At 37.0% G+C, this 20,434-nt stretch overlaps 1 protein-coding gene across 2 annotated transcripts in view; it reads right to left on the minus strand.

The window, feature by feature from the left end:
• LOC116169370 (transient receptor potential-gamma protein) overlaps nucleotides 1–20,434 on the minus strand; it is a 433,246-nt gene that overhangs the window by 327,180 nt on the left and 85,632 nt on the right. Inside the window, exons 1-3 of one of the 2 annotated variants that reach the window (XM_031485445.1) lie at nucleotides 16,372–16,525; nucleotides 7,797–7,951; nucleotides 6,307–6,437 (exon numbers count right to left, since the gene is read on the minus strand). In XM_031485445.1, the coding sequence (XP_031341305.1) occupies nucleotides 6,307–6,437; nucleotides 7,797–7,951; nucleotides 16,372–16,396 (311 nt within the window). In that variant the 5' untranslated portion in view covers nucleotides 16,397–16,525. Of the gene's footprint in view, nucleotides 1–6,306; nucleotides 6,438–7,796; nucleotides 7,952–16,371; nucleotides 16,526–20,434 lie in introns of those variants that run through there. The other variant, XM_031485447.1, reaches the window with a different exon arrangement.

Below are 20,434 nucleotides of genomic sequence, written 5' to 3' on the forward strand. Positions count from 1 at the left end.
ATTTTGGGAACGGGGAAATATCCCATAAATTCCAATGACTTTAATAATTCCAGGCAATAATTTATTTACGGAGTAATCTGCACAGTTTCCTTTTTTTTTACGAAAATAAATAGAGCCAAACTGAATGCTGTAACTAAGACAACATTGCACAATATGCATGTCAAGATAAGCACGAGTTGTTTCAATCGATTGATGCTTGTTTATATTTGATGAGTTTTCCCAATCCTAATTCACGGAATCGTCTAAATGCATATGGTAGATACGTATCATATGTACACTTAAAGATGATGTTAGAATAATCCAAGAAAATTCGAGAAGGAAACAAATAACACAAAGGGTAAATAATGCATTATTGTCCTCGATGAGAGTTGTATCTTGGCGACGAGGACAAGGTATACATTTTTAGGTCGACTACTTTGAAAGAATGGATCGGTTATCGATGTTTTCTTTTCCACCCAATTTCTCTCTTGGAGCCAACATGCGATTATGTAAAACTATAGACAAACTTCCCATAAAATTTAGGGGGAAACTAAAATATGTCTATAAAATCTATAAATTCCTCACTTTGTGATGTAATTTTATATATCTACATTGTAGCAATAATTTTGCATACCTCCGCGTATCTTTGCATTTGGGAGCGTTGTTTGTAAATGATCACAATGTATGGAACTGGATTTGATGTTTAGAAACGGTTTGGCTTTAGTTTAAAATACTCTAACAAATATGCCACTTTACACAAATTACTTTTGGGTTTGTAATCAGTCTTAGTGCCTTAAGATCTTTTAGCAGAGAAGTTTCTGGAACAGGTTGTTCAGTAATTCTTGCAATTATTTTTGAGAATATTTAGTTTTTGATTTGTTTAAATGATAAAAGTATGTACCTATTAGGAAAACCCTTCTGATTTATTGGTTGATTTGCGAAATGTAAAAAATGAATGGATGTGGGGGTTCAATGTTTAAACTATGTTTGCATAATTGCGGTTAATGCATTAACTATTTGTTATTATAAACAGAAATCTTATCGCAACACTCTGAGGTATGTATTACTGTGTTTATTTCGTCCCGCAAGATGAAATTTTCGAAAATCCTAATTAAGGTTCCTTTTTGTATAATTAATATTCCTAATTAAATTTTATTACCTGTTGTTGGTCTATGTAACGGCAGGGAGATTATTATGTTATACGAGAAAGCGGTCAAGGTTGTTTTTATTTACATTTTATTTAAACGTGGAAAAGTTCTGGGAATTTTTGGGTCTTTATCTGTTATTAAATGTAAATGTTTACACGTAGATGTGATTTATCGCCTTTTTCTGTGTAGTTTAAGAAAGATCAAATTTTATTTTTCCTAGAATTTAAGTTTGGATTTATCTCTTAATGTCTGATAAATTGATTTAGAAAAATAATCGACCTCTATTTTTGTTGGCATAATATCGTGCGTTGAGGGGATAGTTTTGTTTCTCTCTTTGTTGTCAACTGTGTATGATTGGTTGTCGTAATTTTTATTATCGGAAGAAGGGATTCGCCTTAAATAAGACGTCAACAGAAAAACCGGGGGTTCTTGCTAGTTCCATCGTTGAATTACGGCCATTCATTTGAATCCACAGCCAGCATCGAAAGGTTTCGTTCAATGTGAGATTAAAGATTGAAGAAGTTTCGTTTATGAAGCCGGAATCCGAATTGGCAGCTAATTATTTTTGTTAGTCGCTGGTCGATTTGTACTCTGTTTAGTTCGCCAACGGCTTGTCCAACGTAGCGTTTGGTCTATTACCGCCTGTACTCTTCTTATTGTTGTATCCGGAAATATTGACCTCGAGTAGACGAGGACATTGTGTTGGGGGCTTGTGGAATGTCGTTTACGTGTATGTTGAATAACGCTGGCGATATGCCTTCTTATGGCAATCCCGCAGCGGCAGGTGTTTCTTCCGACAGCTGATCTATTCTGACCCGGAAGGTTCGATTCGAAATGTAGCAGTGGAGAAGTCGCCTGGTGAACGAGGTGGGTATGTTTTGAGTGCGATGCATCTTAACTAGCAGGTCTGCCGTCCATACTTTGCCAAATTCGTTTTCAAACGACGCAGCCACTGTGACAACGGCAACGGTGTCTACCAAGCAGATGATTTGTAACGTTGTCGAATGTTCTCTGCGAAACCCGAACTGTTCACGGCTTATGTTTGGTTCCAGTTTCGCCAACAGGACTCTTCCAAACACCTTCCCCAGGGCTGGTAGGAGAGATATGGGTCGATAGCTCTCGGGTTCGGCTAGAGGTTTTCCGGGCTTCGGTACCATTATCACAATCCCCTAACGCTATCGCGGCGTTTGTGACAGGTCCATTTTTAGTGCGTTTGACAATTGTATTCCTATTGGCCTTTTCTTACGCGTTGCAGATGAGTCTTTCTTCCGTTCATCCTTAACTCCGCGGCCGTCGTTGTCAATATTGAAACCTGGGTCTTCGATACTAACCAACAACGGCTTGTCCAACGTAGCGTTGGTCCTTATTGTTGTATTTGGAAATAATGAGCTCGATTCGTGTTGACGTTGGGGCATGTTTGGTTTACGCAGATTCTCCGCGCAGACAGTTTCCGATACTCTTCTCCAAAGCACCCGGATTTCAACCCCTTTTTATGAGACTAGTATTCGTTGTGTCTACCAAGCGGATGTCGAATGTTCCTGCGAAACCGAACTGTTCAGGGCTAATGTTTTGGTTGCAGTTTCGCCGCAGTACTTTCCAAACCTTCCCCAGGCTTGTAGGGGAGATATGGCTTCAGGGGTTCGGCTAGAGCTTTTCCGGGCTTCGGTAGATTATCACAATCCCCTAACGCTATCGCGGCCTTAAAATGTGTCGTGATGTAGGGGAGGGTTGGGCGTGTGATGTTCTGCAGCGCTCGGGATATGCCGTCGGCTCTGGTACTTTTCGAGAACGCTCTTCTTCCACTTGTCGATTGTGCTCTTCGTCTTGGACAGGGTACGGGGTGAAGATCACTCAAAGGGTTCCAGTGAGGAGCTCTGTCTTTTCCCTTGCGTCGTAGCGATGACCGTTGGGGCTTTCAGGGCATACGCCGGCGGTTTCCTGAAGGCAAGAGCACGACCGATTTGGAAGACGTTTCCGCACCGGGTTATGGTTTCCTCGACGTGCTCGTTCCAGGATTTGTTATTGAAGTCCCGAATGGCAATTTTTAGGGCGACTTGTTTGGCATTGACCTGCCTCTTTATATCAGGATCTCGGATGAGTTGGCATCTCCGAACAAGTCTCCTTTTCTCTCTAATCTCGTCATTGAGATACGGAGGGAATTGAATCGTTTGGTGGCCGCGCCTAAGGACTGTTAAAGTTTGGTCGCCAGGATCTGCACCTTTTCATCTAGGTCTGCAGTGGTGCGGATGTCCTGGTCTCCGGATGGTAGGCCCATCTGGAGATGTTCGTTAAATTTCTTCCAGTTGGTGACCTTCCGTGTGATCGGGAGTATGGTTACGGACGCCTTCATGATGATGTGGGAAGATGATCGGAGCTCCAATCCCGGACGTCGACCTCGTACTCCCTGACGCGAGTCTACGTTGTGGTTCTGAGGATGTGTTTGAGTTGTACTGTCTTTGTACGTAATCCGTTGGGATGCAGGGTGGTGGTGGGTTACCTTGTTCTCGCTATTGCGGTGTGCAAATCTCCGAAAACCGCAAGCAGTGACTAGCCCCGTGTGTGTGCTGGATAATCGCCCGGATTCTGTGAACTGCAGACAGGTCAGTCTGGCATCATCGAGTATCTCTGATCATATAAAGAACTGGCAAAGTGGCAAGTCACTTCTGAAGCGGCTATGTCAGATCATAGATTAATTTTATTTGAAATTGACTGCAAAGGAACCGTCCAAAAGTGCTATCGCAACACCAAGGTAACGGATATTCCCCTTTACAAACATCTCCTTGGAGAAAAACTTAGAGAGCACCCCTCCGGGGGACGTCTCTCTGATCCTGCCGACATACAGGGCGAAGTAGATCTCCTTACCAACTCTATTGTGGAGTCATTTGAACAGGCGTGTCCTCTGAGAACTGCCAAGACGCCCTATAACCATCCTTGGTGGTGCAGGGCGCTCCAATTGGGCAAACTGTTTAATAAGGCAAGGAAGAGCAAAGTTGCAGCCGACTGGAGAGCCTATAAGGCAAACCTAAGGCTATACAAGAAGGACATTAGAAGGCGTCAGGCATGGAAGGATTTCTGTAGCTCTACAGAATCCACCTTCTCGGTATCTCGCGATCCTTTTCATCTCAGCTAGCCTCAGAAGAGAGGATGGTTCCCATACGGACAACCTCACAGTTGTTGGGGGAATCCTGGCCGGACATGGCTACGATTAGAGCCGCCTTCCCTTCCATAGTCCTAAGGTTCATCTCACAACATCCAGAATCCAGAACAGTTTGCACAAGTGGCCCTTTCCTCTTGACTTCTCTTGCAGTTTGAGGCCAGCTGATTTTTGGCGCAACGAACGCATCGGGGTGCAAATCCGCAGTTGACGCTAGAGTGACCGAATATTTGGCACACGAAACACTGAGGTACTTAGCGGCTGGTGCGGAAAGCTTCTACCTTCAGGCGACAGAGGTCGAGCATTTCCGTGATCTCGTATATCTTGGACGCGCCCGGCAGGTTGCTAGTACCCGGATTACGACCTTCAGCTCTCTCTCCGATAGCAGCGCGTACGTGTGGAATTCCATCTGGTTCTTCCGCAAGTAACCCTGAATCACGCGGAACTCGTCCGGGCTATCGGCGATGATGCGGGCTCCATTTCCTACGACGACTATGTTGACCAGCTCCGAATCTCGTCCTTTTCTGCGTTGCTTCCTGTTGCCGCCAGCTAGGTTGCGGCAATTGGGGGTGTTGGGGAGGCAATGTACGGATGCTGGTGGTGGTCTCATTACGAGTGCCCATGTCAGACGTGTCGGTGGAGTCGGTAGTCCTTTTCCGTCTCTTCGTCTGCTGGCCTTTCGGTGGGGGCGGTGTTGGTCGATTGGGGGCTGGTGTCTTGAATGACTGTGCCGGAAGCGGCGTAAGAGCTGGTGAAGGGAGGATGGCAGGAGCGATGCGCTGGACGTCCACATCGGTAGATTCAATCGCTATTTTGGTTGAGGTTGTCCCACCAGGGGAATTCCTCCTCTGAAAAGAGCACCTTTCCGTTGCTATTTTTAACTCCAATACCCTCACTCTAGGTATAAATTAATTATTCCCTCAGAATATGTAAATTTAACATTTCATTGTAAGGTAAACTTTTTCTTAATAATTACTTTCCATTCAGCTAGATGATTACATTTCGTCGAAACATCTAACTTCATCCAACTTACTTCAACATTTTAATTAAGCACGTGGGATGGAAGTTCCGAGTTTTTCCACGCCCAACCAAAACGTAATAACGTAATTACCAAACACATTGCAATAAACGAAAGGAAAACGAAAAAGGTTTATTATTCGTTATGAAAAACTCATTGAGATTATTTAGATAAGTAAAGTTCATTAAAACTTCTTGCTCTCAGAGCCCAAATAAATTTGTTTTTCAGTAGGCATTTGGTTAGGGTTTCATTGAATAATGGTTGTTTGAAATTAATTCGGCAAAGAACTTCTTTCGGAAGTTTGTCGGAACCGCGACCTTTTAGTTAAAACTTATAGCAAGGACTGACGAAAACGGATCACCTATAATTTATTCGAGGTGCTTCAAGTGAAAAATAAGTTTAAAGCGTCGCGTCGTTCTCCGTGACTTTGGAACGGGATTTTCCCCTGCTCGCGCGTATTTATTCAGTTTTATACGTGGCGCCCGTCCGTTTAGATAAATACGAATAATTACATACCCCTCCATACTGATTTATCGCTGCAAGAGTAACACAAAAGACAACAAACAAGCTAAGGATATAAAGTGTTCCCAGAAAACTTGATGCGAGAATGACAGATAATGGGGTCACTCAATAAACGTGTATGTACTTCAAATCAATCAAATTTAATGAATTTCCAACAATATGTGGCGTGAATAACGTCAACAAATGGGAATATGTACAAAATGATATGGTGTACATAGTGCAACATCTACCACATGGCATTTTCAGCTTTAATGCCCTAAGAATCCAATTTGGACACTACTAATTGTTATAATTATTTTGATTTATAACTGGCCACCTTTTTCTAGTGAATCTTGATGTGATAGATTGATGTTAGATACTTTCTCTATGAAATACAAGGAGATCAATTTCCAACTTGTTTCTATTACGACACGTCATGTTCACATTCATATTGAGCTGTGAACGTCATTTACGAGGGGGAAAAAATAAGGGAGATAGATACATACCGTCTAGTTGAGGCAACATCACCGCGTTCTACCGCTAGCAGGAACTTTTTCTCATCTAAGGATAGTTGTGCCATTTCTTGGTGGGGTCGTATCACATTTTCTTCCTCCATCATGCCGTGTATGGAATGTCTCTGTAATAATGAAATAGTTTATTCACTTTTCACGTAGTTAGTTAAAAAAATCCTTTTTAAATTGACTGTGGTTCCTCAAAGCATATGTTCATTGTATCAGCCACAAACGAAGTGTGGAACACAAAAAGCACGTCGAGTAAAGTCATTAACTTCTTGTGAAGACGGGTGAGTGGCGATTAAGGGTTTGACTGATGAGCTACCACTTAAACTCCAATGGATGATTAATTTTAAAATGCCACCAAACGCCCACCTCTTCAGCTTCTTATATGTCTGCGGTGACATTTTCAAGTTTTCGAGTTTTCACGTTCAGAACGAATTTGAGTATGTCATAGAAAATGGAAGGTGGGGAATAGATTATTCATGTCATTAGTGCATTAAGTATTCGAATACTTCGCAAGGTATGTGAATACTTTGAGAAGTATTCGAATACTTCGCATAGTTCCTTTTTTACCAAAAATCGACTACACCAAAATTTCTCGGGAAAACACTTTTTCTTGTTAATTTTGGTGCGTAGAATCCAAAACAATTCGTACTTTTTCTAGAAACCAATTTCGAAAGAAAATTCAAAGGGCTGTAACTTTTGAACTAGTAGCTCAATCTTGGAACTGTTTGAAATTATGGATTCTACAGGCCACGTTCTATAAGTAAAATTTGTTTCCGGGACGATCTGAGACAAGTTTTTTTTCGGTGCAAAAAAAGGCACTAATAATGCGTTCTGATTTAACCTCTACTCAAGAATCCTTTTTCAAAATGCGTACTCAATTCCATTTTTTTATTTGATGGGAGATTAATTTGCGTATTTCTGTAAATCGAAAAGCAACAGAGAAATGAAAATTCAGTAAAAGTAAAAAAACAAAACAGCTGTCAAGTACGGATCTCGATCACATGCAAATGTTTTTGTTAAAATTGGATTTCTATATATACCATACCTCTAGGTATGTACTTTGTTTCGCCACTGTCGTTCATTTACAAGACACGGTATCGGTTCATTATCCGATTCCGCTCGCAATTTTACTACCCTCGAATTTGCGCTTATCAAAATGATACGAAAATTACTCACACAATCAACTCATGAAAGCACAAAGCACAAACTTTTGATACCGACATGATGCACAGATCGCGACAGCCCCAACAAACGTTATGAAGCCTTTACTTCTTTAATAAGAAATTGAATTATGAAACATTTTTCATCTCGTGAGAGGTCTGACATGAAAAATCGTTTCGTAATCAAATTGGATTAGATAATGGAACATTAATATTGATTAGTACTTTATACAGGCTGTATTCGTACGGTTCCTAAACCAAAGAGTAACCATTACTCTTTGCCTATAAACTAAACTAAACGTTGTTGACACTCACCTTAACTTTTTTGTCAACCATTGGCTTCTCTAAAAGGTTGGTGTTTGTGGAAGGCAAATCACTTCGAGGCATATCAATGTAAGTGTCGGTGCCTCCGGGTAGCCCGCGAGGCACCGACCCCCGACGCTCCTCTTCTTCATCCTCGCCCGCACTTTCTGCAACAAGATTACGCGATTAATTTGCATATAAACTTTTGGAGAACGTCGAGTTCAGGAAAACTCCGCATTTCTCATTCTTTAGTAAAAATTACACATTTTCTACTTTTTATAGGTACATTCAGTTTGATTTAGTCTTCCTTATCCTGTTCTATTGCTTGTTTTAACTTTTTTTTTAACTTTAGGGTACGATTCTCTGGAGAATGATGTCAATCGAACGTTTTTACGGATACAAAAGTATCGCCTAAAATTCACATAATTTCGGTGCATTTTCCTTCTTTGCGTCATACCTGTCTAGCCAAATATAATGGTGGGTTTATACAATAATTATCAATAGTTCACTATCATTACATCATTCATAAACAGACAATAGAAACAAGGATATGATTTCGTGGGTTGGCGACGCAGAAACGATCAATTGACCATAGTTAGACCCTCGGTTAGGCCCACACAGGGTCACTATTAAAGATGGAATTAAAGCTCTCACCCCCAAACCGTTTGAGATATAGACATGAAAATTAGAACGCGTACATTTGAAATTATTTCACATTTTTTTAAGTTAATTTTTTTTACTCTTGGGTTTTGATTGCCACCGCCATCTTTAATTTTTTAAATGTTACAATAGGTCATTATTTTTTTTCTCTTTTTTTGATTCCATCATTGCCATTGCCATCTCAAACTGATAGCTCTAGAAATGGCGGCCAATCCAAGAGGGCGTTTTATATGTCTCTGGAACGGTTAATCCAGGGGTTGATCCGATTTCATTATTCTTTTTTTTAAATGAAAGCTCTGTAGGTGTGTTGCAAATTTTTTTATAACTACTTTTTTGATAAAACCAACTGTTTTCAAAAAGTGTTTCTTTTAAATTTGTGTTTTTCTAAATTTATACGTATGCCGCTTCAGAGCGAACGTAAACTAGAGTATGTCTGGCGATCACAAACGATAACAAGAAACTTATTGTCGAGATTCAAATAGTGAAAGAGGTGGTTATCGCGAGCGGTCATGTACTACGCTAGTTACACGAAATTACACTCTTATAGAAGGTACAAGTGCGGTCCAGTGTCAATTTAGGTACGCTAATTTATATTATTGTCGGTTTATTTCGCGTCATTACAAAAGGGTTCCGTGTTAACTTCAGGATCCACCACGGTGTGTGAAACAATTATTTCGCTGTCGGCATTTTTAGCTAGGGTCTAAGAAAGATCCTCGCGATTCGATTTCAAGGATCAGAGCGAACTTCTAAGCAGCCTGATATGATTCGTACCAAGACCTTTTATTTACAAGCGATAAAAATTACGCGAAGGAACATTTTCGAGTCGGAGAACTGTTTTGAAAATCAAACCGCAATTAAATAAACTGATATTAAAACTCATCGTGATAAAACAAAGAGGTTAATTAATTAATCTAATTAGGCGACTAGTTCCGCATTTTATACAGAGTTGTTCTCTTTTTTGATGTTAGGTGATATATTGTTGTGTAAACGTCGTGCAGACGTTATTTTCACCTTAGTGCCATCAGTAATAATGGACCACTATGCATGTGAAAGAATTTCATTTACAAATCTGGCGGGTTATCTACGAATAAACACAAAGAGCGATTATTTCACTTGAATTTTTATTTCCGTATTTGTTTCTCCTTTTAAAAATTTGTGTTAGAAGTAAGATACATCTGGTCAAATTTGCGTGTTTTATATAACGTTTTTTTGTTTTATTGTCGGGCCAAATTTAATTAACGCACGCGTTCTTTCGCTACTAAGGAGATGCAGGCGTTACGAAGAATTACGCGTTTCATGTGGAGACGTTTGGCGCATTGCGCCGGCATTTGCCGGTTCTAATTGTAATTGGAGATTTATATGAAAATTCATTAAGAACTGTTTCATGGTTGAAGTGGCGTTTCCTTAAATACTGGAGACAACGCAAAGACGGTATTTCCTTGTTTTTTTGCGAGAGAGCGTGTACATACATTTTTCGAGCAGCCAGCCTCGGTTTGAGAAAACTTAATTCCCAAGTATTGTAATAAAGTGTGCAAAATGAGTCAAGTAATCCGAATATAAGTTCATACATCGTCAAGTGAAGTAGTAAAAGTTCGAGGGAAATGTTTCAAAACGTGTCGGTTCTCGAAATCCACTAAACTTCAACAGAAGTGATGCTCCTGGTGCGTTCATCGTTTGTGTGTCAGTTTTAGTGCGCCTGAATATCGCAAATTAGTTACGACCTGATTGATTGGACTATTTCATAACCACCATTTTTTAATTTTATTGTCTGTCGAACGACTGCGTGCGTGGCATGAATGCTTTATGTTTTAAAGAAGAAATGTTTGTCTTTGTCAATTAATTAACTGTGTGTTTAATAGAACCCAAAGTGCGACCCAGATAGAGTTGTCATGTCAGACTTTTCTATTCCTGTCACGTATTAGTGAAAACTTGTGTAGTTATTTCTTGAAAGTTGATCGAGGTTACTGAGTCTCTCAAATTATTAGTTTAAAGTCAATGAGATATTTTATTGTGAAAGAAGCCCGGACTCCTACTAAGAAAATAATTACAATTCTAAATTTAAAGGTTGTTTTGATTAAAATTATTTAGACCATTTGCCATTGCACATAGCAGGGTTAAAACCAACACCACATCTGTGTCATTAGAAACGCGAGCTGTCAGGAAGGACAAGAATTTATTTTTACTGTCACCACCCTGTAGACAACGTGTCCATTTTGTGATTTTGTTTAAACCTTTAATATTCTTGAAAAGTGTTCCTGGATATGAACTTCTATTTCGGGATTCCGCAGTGTTGACTTATCTTTGTAGGTATCAAAACACAATACCATTGCGAGCCCTACAACGGGATGTATTTAGGACTTGGTTCAAAATCGTCTCAAATAACTGCTCAAATATTAAATTCTCTCCAGGTGGCTGTGGAATTAGTTCCTCTATCGTAGCTGCAGAGGTTATATTTCCATCTTCAGATGAAACGAGGCTTTCTAGGTGTTTACTCAGTACGAACTCCATAGTTTTTTAGTGTTGAAAACACTTATAAGTTGCTAGTTTTGAGGGTTTATATAATGTCACGAAATGACGAAATGTTCAGAGGTGGAACATGCGAGGGTGTGTAAGGTATACGGCGTGATAATCAGGGACAGCATTTTCCTTCTCATAAACTTCGCCTGTTTCTCTATTGGTCGTACACTTTTTGTCTGTTACAATTGTATCCACAGGGGACAGCTAATTACAAACGAACCCACCACTTGATTTACAAATTGTTCATGATGTAAAAATGTAAAAGCGAAATAATTATTTGAATTTACTTTCAGAAGTGGGGTATTAGCAATTTTTTTTTGGCAATATTCCCGCTTTACTTCAACAGCACTCAAGTGGTTACGTCGAAAATTATTTACACATTAATCATTGAAGGTAGGTAACTTTAAATGCACATGTCGGTAGTAAATACAGTAGCTATAAATTTATCTAAACTGTGAAACCAACTAAACAAGCATTAATAAACCAACAAGTTGACTTTTTAATAGTACAACTATATAAGGACACGTCAAAAATGAAATAAAATTAATCTCTTTGCATACTCTATAAAAACAGTGATTTATTGTTGCATTCGTCGTTTCACAAGAAACGAATATCCTTCCTAAGAGCAAGCGTCTTCCGCTTCACTGATACTTTGTATCTGTGAATCATCTGTCAACAAAGGAAAAAATTGACGGAAACAAAACTGATATAAAGCAAGTTGTTTACCTTTCCTTGCATGTCTTCAGTAAAAAAATGTGTATACATTGTATGAAGTATCCTTCCTGTTATTAAATGAGAGGTTAACTTAAAGTGCACAATAAAATTGAATCAGTCAAGATTATGAAAGATACATTACTCTATTCAAAACCATAAAACTCATATACCTAGTTGGAAACACAGGGGTAACGTTATACTCTCATCGATTTTAGTTTAGGGCTTTTTTAGGATTTAAAAGGGTGACAAATTCTTCGAGATATGACCATATTCATATTCCTACCATAATTATTCAAACCAAACTGTTTAAATTTTAAGCATGCAAATAACACAAGAAATGATTTTTACCCAATATTTGAAACTGCACTTTTCATAACCCCCAGAATGAGAGGATGCAACTTTTAAAATTAAGCTACTTTATGTAGCGCATTTTATATGAAATAGTTTCGTAAGGCTTCCGTACTTTTGTAAAATAATTTGTTGTTTAACCCCGAGGGGCCTTAAAAAGGCCTATCAGATATATGAATATGGTGTGAAGTATCTAATTTAGAACAAAATCATGTTCTATTCATGTCGTAATTTACACTTTATAATAATAAATCAGTCATGCCTTACTGTTTTTATAATATTCCATTAAAATTCATAGCGCTCTAAAATATAGGACCGCGCCGTTCCATAAATTTACAAATTGAATTTGTTTGATTTAGTCGTACGCCAAAAATAAATCTGTATCAAAAATAATAATTTTATTACGTAACCCTCTTAGAGGTTTACAAACTGGGTTAGAAATAGTAGGGTTATTATTAAAGTTGAATCCAATTATAAGAATTGAAAGAGACGGCGGGTTTTGTTTTGAAATGTTGTGCCCGCATTTGATTTATAAAATGTTGCGTATTTCCGTAAAAAATGCATTGAGGAGTGTTGGGGAAATTTGCTCTGTCGGTTAAGCTTGTTAATAAATCAGTGAAGTTATTTTAACATCGACATGATCGAGGTCGTGTTATTGTCAATATGCAATTATGAAATTCCAAGCTATACTAGTCGTTTATTGGGTGGATTCCAAACAGAAATACGCAAACAACATTTATAGTCATTTCAGTTTTATTGAGGCGTATTTGAGTGTAAAATGAGATAGACTCAACTTTGTATTGAATGAATTCAGATCAGTCAATGAAATTAATTTTATTTGGCAAGCATTATTAATGACTTTGCGGACAAGAATGCTAATAATTTTACGAAAAATCAGTATCTACCCTCTATACAGCCTCCTCAAAATTTCATTGCATTTACTCATATGCGCTCTGAAACATACGACTTCTTGTATAAGTTGGGTCCTATATTGCAAACCAGTTTCGATATTTAGATATCAAGAACTGTATAATTTAACAAGTGTTTTTGTTTTCAAACACTCACAAAATTCAAAAAGGTTTATGGAATATTAAAAAAAAATTAAAAAGGTTTTTTCCTTTCGGCCTTGGGTGGTGTTGAAGTGAAGGTTTGTAGGGTAAGTAGACTCAAAAGTCAGACATTAAAAAAAAACATAAAAAACATAAATGACAGGTAATTTTACAAAAATATTTGTACATTACGTAAAAAACATAAATTACTGGTAATTTTACTGTAAAAGTAGGTACGGTTTAAAAAAAAATAGTAAGTTACATAAATTACATAAAACACCATAAAAAACATAAACAATTGGTAATTTTACACGTAATATTACGCACTTAAAAAAACGTGTAATTTCCCATCATTAATAGTAACATACTCTGATGAACTCCGTTGGTAGTCGCCTCTCGAATTCCTACTGCATCGATTTCATCAAAAGCCCTTCCCACCATAAATTCCAGTTCTTCACGAGAAACTAACTGGTGTGAAATAAACATAGTTTTTTATATATGACACCCCCCACCACACATAAAAGTGAAGTGACGTGATAACTGGAGATCTAAGAGACCAATGCCACGGGCCTCTGGGCCCAATCCACCGGGCTTTAAAAATGTTCGGCAAAGACATTTAAGTACCATGGGCGCTCCGTCAAGTTGAAACCAGTGGTTTTCCCCAGATAATGTTTCCAAGAATGGTACACTGGCATCTACTAACGGCATTTACTTAAAGGCCTCCTAACAAAATTATGCATAACAGTCAGCTTGAAACTGCAAAATAATTAAGCAGGTGTCATTACAAAAATCAACTTTTTACGTTTGAAGTTGGTAAAATTGACCACCCTGTAGAAGGGCGATCAAAATTTAAGTCATTCTCATGTAGCAGCAAGTCCGTATTGGTGATTTTGAAAGACTTTTTGAAAATTGAACTCAACGGAGTCACAGGTAGAGGACTCAAAAGGAAAACAGTCAAACGTAAAAAAATTTGGAAAACCTTCAATCACTTAAAAACCTTTGATGGTCGGTATAGGAAAATGTGGTATCAAACGATGTAGATTTTCATGTAGATTTCGAAAATGCAATAAAAATACAGGTTCCTGTATTTAAAATAAGAAAGTTGCTATCCATTTCTGGTAAAACCGGAAGTGAAATAATCATGGTAATATTTTCTTTCGATAGATCATGAAAAACTATGTCGGTATGTAAATTTGAAGTTCAATCATACTGCCTCAAACTTTTTAAGTCAACTAGATTTTCTGGTCCCTATCTCACGAAATTTTCATACATTTCACATTAACCCTTCAGGTACTATTGTTCTATAATTATAAATCCCTGATTTAAACAAGCGTCGTAACTTAGATTGCATCTGCTCTAACTCACACCTTGATATTAACCTTTCAAACTTTACCTACGTTGTAAGATAAAATATGTGGTTTATAATAATTTTTAATGCTTATTTTTATAATAGTTTACGCTTGTTAGGTATATGTAATATGTATATAATACTTGTATTTTGTAATTCTCATGACATAGTTAACTAATTTGAATTGAGTGTTCTTAAACATAATTGAGTAACATAGAAATAAGAGAATGACATGGTAATAATCGATGTAACTAAATATAACTGGAAAAACACAAGAACCAAACAATGTAAAATCGGTATGTCGTACAATGTGCTTTATACCATTAGTCTTAAAAATCAAAATTGTAATTTTTTTATTGTAAGGAACAGAACATGAAATCTCCCTTGCATTAAAATTAAAAATTAATTCCTCTAAAACCACAAAAAATTGTTTTCGATTGGTTAGGCACATAATTGGCAGTTACACAATTTCCAATTATTGAGGACATTAATAACATGAATCCCATCAATAAAAGCGATTAAATGAAAACTCAAACAAAAGACACAATTTAGTTTCAAGTGAATGCTTAGTTTTCGAAATTCCATTTCATTCTCGTATACGAATCCGTAACTTTAAATCATGTAATCACGATTTTATTGTGACAAATATCTTAAATCAGCTTGCGTCAGAAAGTCCTATGTGGCTAGTTAGATACCACCCGCACATCTGCCCGGTTATGCTTTTTTATGTCAAAGAATATGTGTACAATGTGTGCAAAACAGTAATTTTAAGATTTCTTATTTTCACTATCTACTCCCTCCGTGCGGAGTAATTTGTCTAAACATGCTTTGTAAGCTTTCCTTTCAGGAATTGTATTTTAAGTTTACATTTCATGTGTTTTCTACTAAATTTTTGCCATTGTCAATCAATTCTATGTTTATTCGAATCCTTTGTGCGCCCCGGATAGAGTTTTCATGTCAGAATTTTCTTCTCGTGTCCAACAATTGTGTCAGGTGTTAATGAGTTTGTGTAGTTAATCCTTTGGAATTTTTGGAAGTTGGTCAATACTCTTCCAAATCAATATTGGGTCTTTTCTTTGTGTACGTGGAGAAATTATAAAAAATCTATTTGATCAGACCAAATTATTACTCAGAACCATCACCTTTTACTAAATTAATTTGTATCTGTTATCTTAGGTATCAAAATGGAAAAGGATGCATCTCGATTAGGATAGGCGAGGAAGAACCTTCCTCTTTTCCTTGGTGGGTTTGAGGCAAAATGGTTGTGTCCGTAACCGTAACGTTTTTAAATTAATATTATAGATATATAATAATATAATATTAATAATTCGATATGTTGTAGCTTGGGTTTGAAATAAAGAAAGAAAGAAGGATGGGCTAAGTAAAACCTTTCTTTTTCCCATGGTGGCGCTGAGGAAAAATTGTTATGGCACAGCCATTTACGTTTTGTACCTTTGTCCCTACCTAACTGAAAATTTCATTCTTTAAATTACATATTCTGCATTTACCTTCACAGAGGGTACTGAAGAGGAAGAAGTTTCGCGGATAAGATGTCCCTTGTGTTTTCTCAATTCATCGTCTGCGCATTAAGACATCTATTCTCAATTCTCAAAGTTAAATAAATTCTACATTTAGGAAAAGTATCCAGAAAAGTTGCAGAATGGTTAAAGTTAAACTTCAATTCAAATCTTAACCTTAAATTTGCACTGCTCTTTGTTGAGTGTCACAAAATCTTCTTGATTCGACAACATCTGCGAGGAGCTTGGTATAAAAGCTGCCTACGTATCGACTGTTAACCGCTTTATTAAATTGAACCATTAGGTAAACAAGCTTTCGGAGGTGTTCCTCTTATGTGCTTCCCTTGTTGAGTATGTCATTCTTTGTGATTGTCGGATCGCGTAAGGAAATTACATCCGAAAAGCGTTTAACAAAGTTTTAATTGAGTTCTCACCTTTTATCGTGCACCACGTTGACATTCTCCCTTTGATGCTAACCACAGTCCATAATTGAAATCTATAAAGACACGCCGAACTGAATAAAATCGAATCGATTATTTGCGCAACGCGATTTATAAGACGCGAAAGTTGTTTTAGCACTGAAAAAATTAGGGAAACGTATGTTAGCATTAGCCGCCTAGAAAAACAAACAAAACCAAAATATATCCAACAAAACAGTTATACACGAGTCTACAAACGTAGACAAATTTATGGCACTTCGGTGTATTGCAAAATATAATGCCTAGGTGGAAGGAGTATTTATAAGAATGAGCGAGAGAGTTAACATTGTTTACTGTTATAACTTCGTTAACCAAAAGATTTACGTTTTGTACGTCAATTTTCGCCCGCATAACTTAATTTAAAGGCATTAAAACTTTTCAGTACTCTCAAATCTTTTGAAGTTGTATAATGGGGACTATATGAGCTGGCTACCCTAAAATAAAAGCCATTTTCGTTTGGTGAATACGTTATGACAAAATAAGTTTGAAAGTTGTGCTCATTAAAGTGCTTACCGATGTAATTTTGCTAATTTCCTTTTTTGTACCAAAATAGTTAGTTGTGGACTACCTACTTTGCGACTAAATTAAGAAAAGTTCGTGTAAGCTCTAAAGCCAATTGACATTCAAAACTTCGAATTGTGCGATAATGGAATAATTTCATTTGGAGAGTAATGGTTGAAAAATGTCAAAAGAAACATGGGCTTTGCGATATAAAACGTTTCGCTCGAACCCGCAATGAAAATGTGTTTTTCTGATCATATGGAATTGTATGCAAACTACCATCCGTAAGCTTATCCGCTTATCGGGCCGTTCTTCTAATGCTTCCTTAACGAGATAGCTACCCTTACACCGCCTTCTTACCTCCCGAGGTTAAAATGATTGATATTCCAGCAAAACCGTTTTACAATGCGCGAAGCTCTGAATTTGTACTAATTTCAAATTTCACATAACATTTCAAACGTACTACTGGTATACGATTGCAGCCTGTGTTTAATTTAAATTTTTTAAGACCTCTTAATTTTACTTTAATTAAGCTGAATAATACCTTAATATATTTGTAAGTATATCAATTTATTAGTATATTAAGGTATTTGGTTATACGCTTTTATTCTAATGTAATGTAATAAAGATATAAAGTTTTACAGCCGCCGTTACCCCCCTCCTCCTCGATGCTTCGATTTAGCGCAACAGGGTTGAAGGGGGTTGAATTCAGGCTTTATTTATTTATTTATTTAACCAGAAACCATACAGAATAAAAATTCCAATTACATGGCACTGGGGCTCTGAACAAATATTAGGGCTTAAGATCTAATTTTATTTATTATTGAATTTAGGGGATCGTGAAAAAAGTCGATATCATTAACTGAGGATAACTTATTTAAAGTGATCAAGATCTTAATAAGTGGGGAAGTTGTGTTGTTAACTACAAAAATAGTATTATTTTGCCTTAGCTTAACAAATGGTACCTTAAACTTAATTTCTTGAAGTAATTCGGAAGAGTATAACAAATTGTGTAAAATTTTGAAGACAAAAATTGTGGAGGCAATGTACCGTCGGGTTTCTAACCTCATTATATTTAAGCCGAAAGTACTATTTAAGTAATTAAGCTGGGTACCGTAAGAGATCAAATGTGGATAATTTTGGGTTGACCTAAAAAACATTACTCGGATGAACTTTTTCTGCACTTTTTCGATCATGTCTGAGTATTTGAGAGTTTGCGGAGACCAGATACATGCAGCATACTCAAGCTTAGATCTAATAAACGCATTATATAAGGTTAGCATTGTCTGTATATTCGTGAAATTGAGTGTATTTCTGATAACGAAACCAAGAAGTTTGTAACACTCATTTGTTAGGTATTCAATGTGTAAGTTGAAGTTAAGGTTGGTATTGAAAAACACGCCCAGGTCCTTAACGGAGGTGACTCGTAGTAAGACCTTTCCATTCATCTTATAGTCAAAAAGTAAGGGATTCTTCGATCTAGTAAAAGTAAGGACTTTACACTTATTGATATTTAGTTTTAGTTTATTTTTGATACACCACTTAATTACTGAGTTAATGTCCTCTTGAATATTTAAACAGTCACTTGGGGATTGGACTTTATTAAAAAGCTTTAGGTCGTCCGCTTTGCTAAGGGAACTTTAACATTCAATTTTCCTTAAACTTGACTTAAAAATCTGTCTTCTAACTTGCTTGATTGCAAAATTGAACACCAACTGAACATAAAATTTCGAATATATTGGCGTAAAAATCCAATTCCAATTCTCTTATTCGAAATTTCCACTAGGGAATTTAAAATAATTAAATTAAATTCGTGGCCACGGTCTTTGTAAACTAACCTTAATAAAAATTCAAATTTAGCAATATAAAGAATTTGGATCTGCCAGAAGAAAAATCCTAATGTTGACTTAATTTTTTTACAATTTGAAAGACTCGCTCAACTTCCGAAAATTCTAAAGGATTTATTACACAAATTTTAATTAACACCTGAAATAAATCTTGCACGCGAATAAAAAATCCGACATGAAGACTCTATCCAGGTGGCACAAAAAATTCGAATAAACACACAATTAATTGGTGGACAGGGACAGAAATGCATGCCGAAGCACATGAAACAATTAAAACAAAATCCCTAAAAGAAAGCAAACCTCACTTATTTATTTATTTATTATTTACTCTCTTGTTCTGGGCCCTCAACAGGCTTGCGCCCAATTACAAAGCCGATTTGGACATAATACCCCTTGCGCGGTCGTTCGATAATTCCAAATAAGAAAACCTAAATTACAGTTCTTTACCTAAGAATCCGAATAATCGGATCGTGAAAATAGTACGATACTCAGGCGCACTTACCAAAGACACAAACACATTCGCTGAGAGCTCCAAGAAACTTCACTTCTTTAATAAAATGAACTCGATGAATCGAACTGGCTTGATAAATAAGATGAAACAATTTTCGGTGGCTCCCGAATGGTAGAAACTTCTAACTTTACTAAGCTCCCAGTCGTACTAATTTTTTCTGAATGCGGAACAAACCATTTTAAAGCTTTCCATAAACTTTAACTACTTGACTTTACGATACCTTAAACCTTTTATTAAAATCGCTTAACTTCTTCTGCACACTTTATTTCGAAGCTGACGAACTCGTTTCTACGTTCATTCCAGTATTTTAAGGAACACTACTTCCACGATAAGATGATCTCCGTCCTCAAGATTACAATACTTCTTATCACAACCGACCAGATGTCTCAACACGCAATTTCACGGTCCACAATTAAATACACAAATCCATATGAACAATTTACAAAAACCGATCAACTTTGAGAAAAAGAAAATAATACACAATTACAAACAACTCTAAAAGGGAAATAGACATTGAAATAACAAATTCAAATACAATAAACCAAGTCTGATTTTCAGGTGTACAAATTACAGACAAGGTAAGCTTTTATTACCAGGAAAGTTGGCCATTGCGTGATTTATTGAACATTATTCTCTTCACAGGAGACATTAAACCATCCGTTTTTTTACACTTTAGCTTTTGTTAATGTTGTTGTGCAACCAACAATTTTGCCCCAAAAGGCAGTTATTGTGGAAAGAAATGTTCAATTTTTCAATGTAAACGCCACCTTAAGCTAATTTCCATTGCTATAACGAGGCAGAGTCTCTCTTTCTTTGGAAAGCTACGAGTCAAGTTTAAAAAAATCCTTCAGACACTTTCACTTTTGTGTGTGAGAGGAAGTCATTTACAATAAAGGGTAGGGGGGATACAGAGGAGGATTAAGAAAGCAATAACTTGAAAAGAGGGGGATGGGAGAGAAAAAAGAAAGGAGTAGTGGAACAAAGAGTGTACAAGAGAGAGATAGTTTAACTGTAATTCAGCGTATAATGTACCTTCAACTATTAGCTGTAGTCGCTACGCAAAAACCAGGTTCATTTTTGCCAGACGCTTCAATATTGGCTACCGATTCTTATGAACAATGTGTGTTTTGTTGTTTAAGCATGCCACCTTTCTTTATGT

Source organism: Photinus pyralis, unplaced genomic scaffold, assembly GCF_008802855.1.
Source record: "Photinus pyralis isolate 1611_PpyrPB1 unplaced genomic scaffold, Ppyr1.3 Ppyr1.4_LG4, whole genome shotgun sequence".
Classification (NCBI taxonomy): domain Eukaryota; kingdom Metazoa; phylum Arthropoda; class Insecta; order Coleoptera; family Lampyridae; genus Photinus; species Photinus pyralis.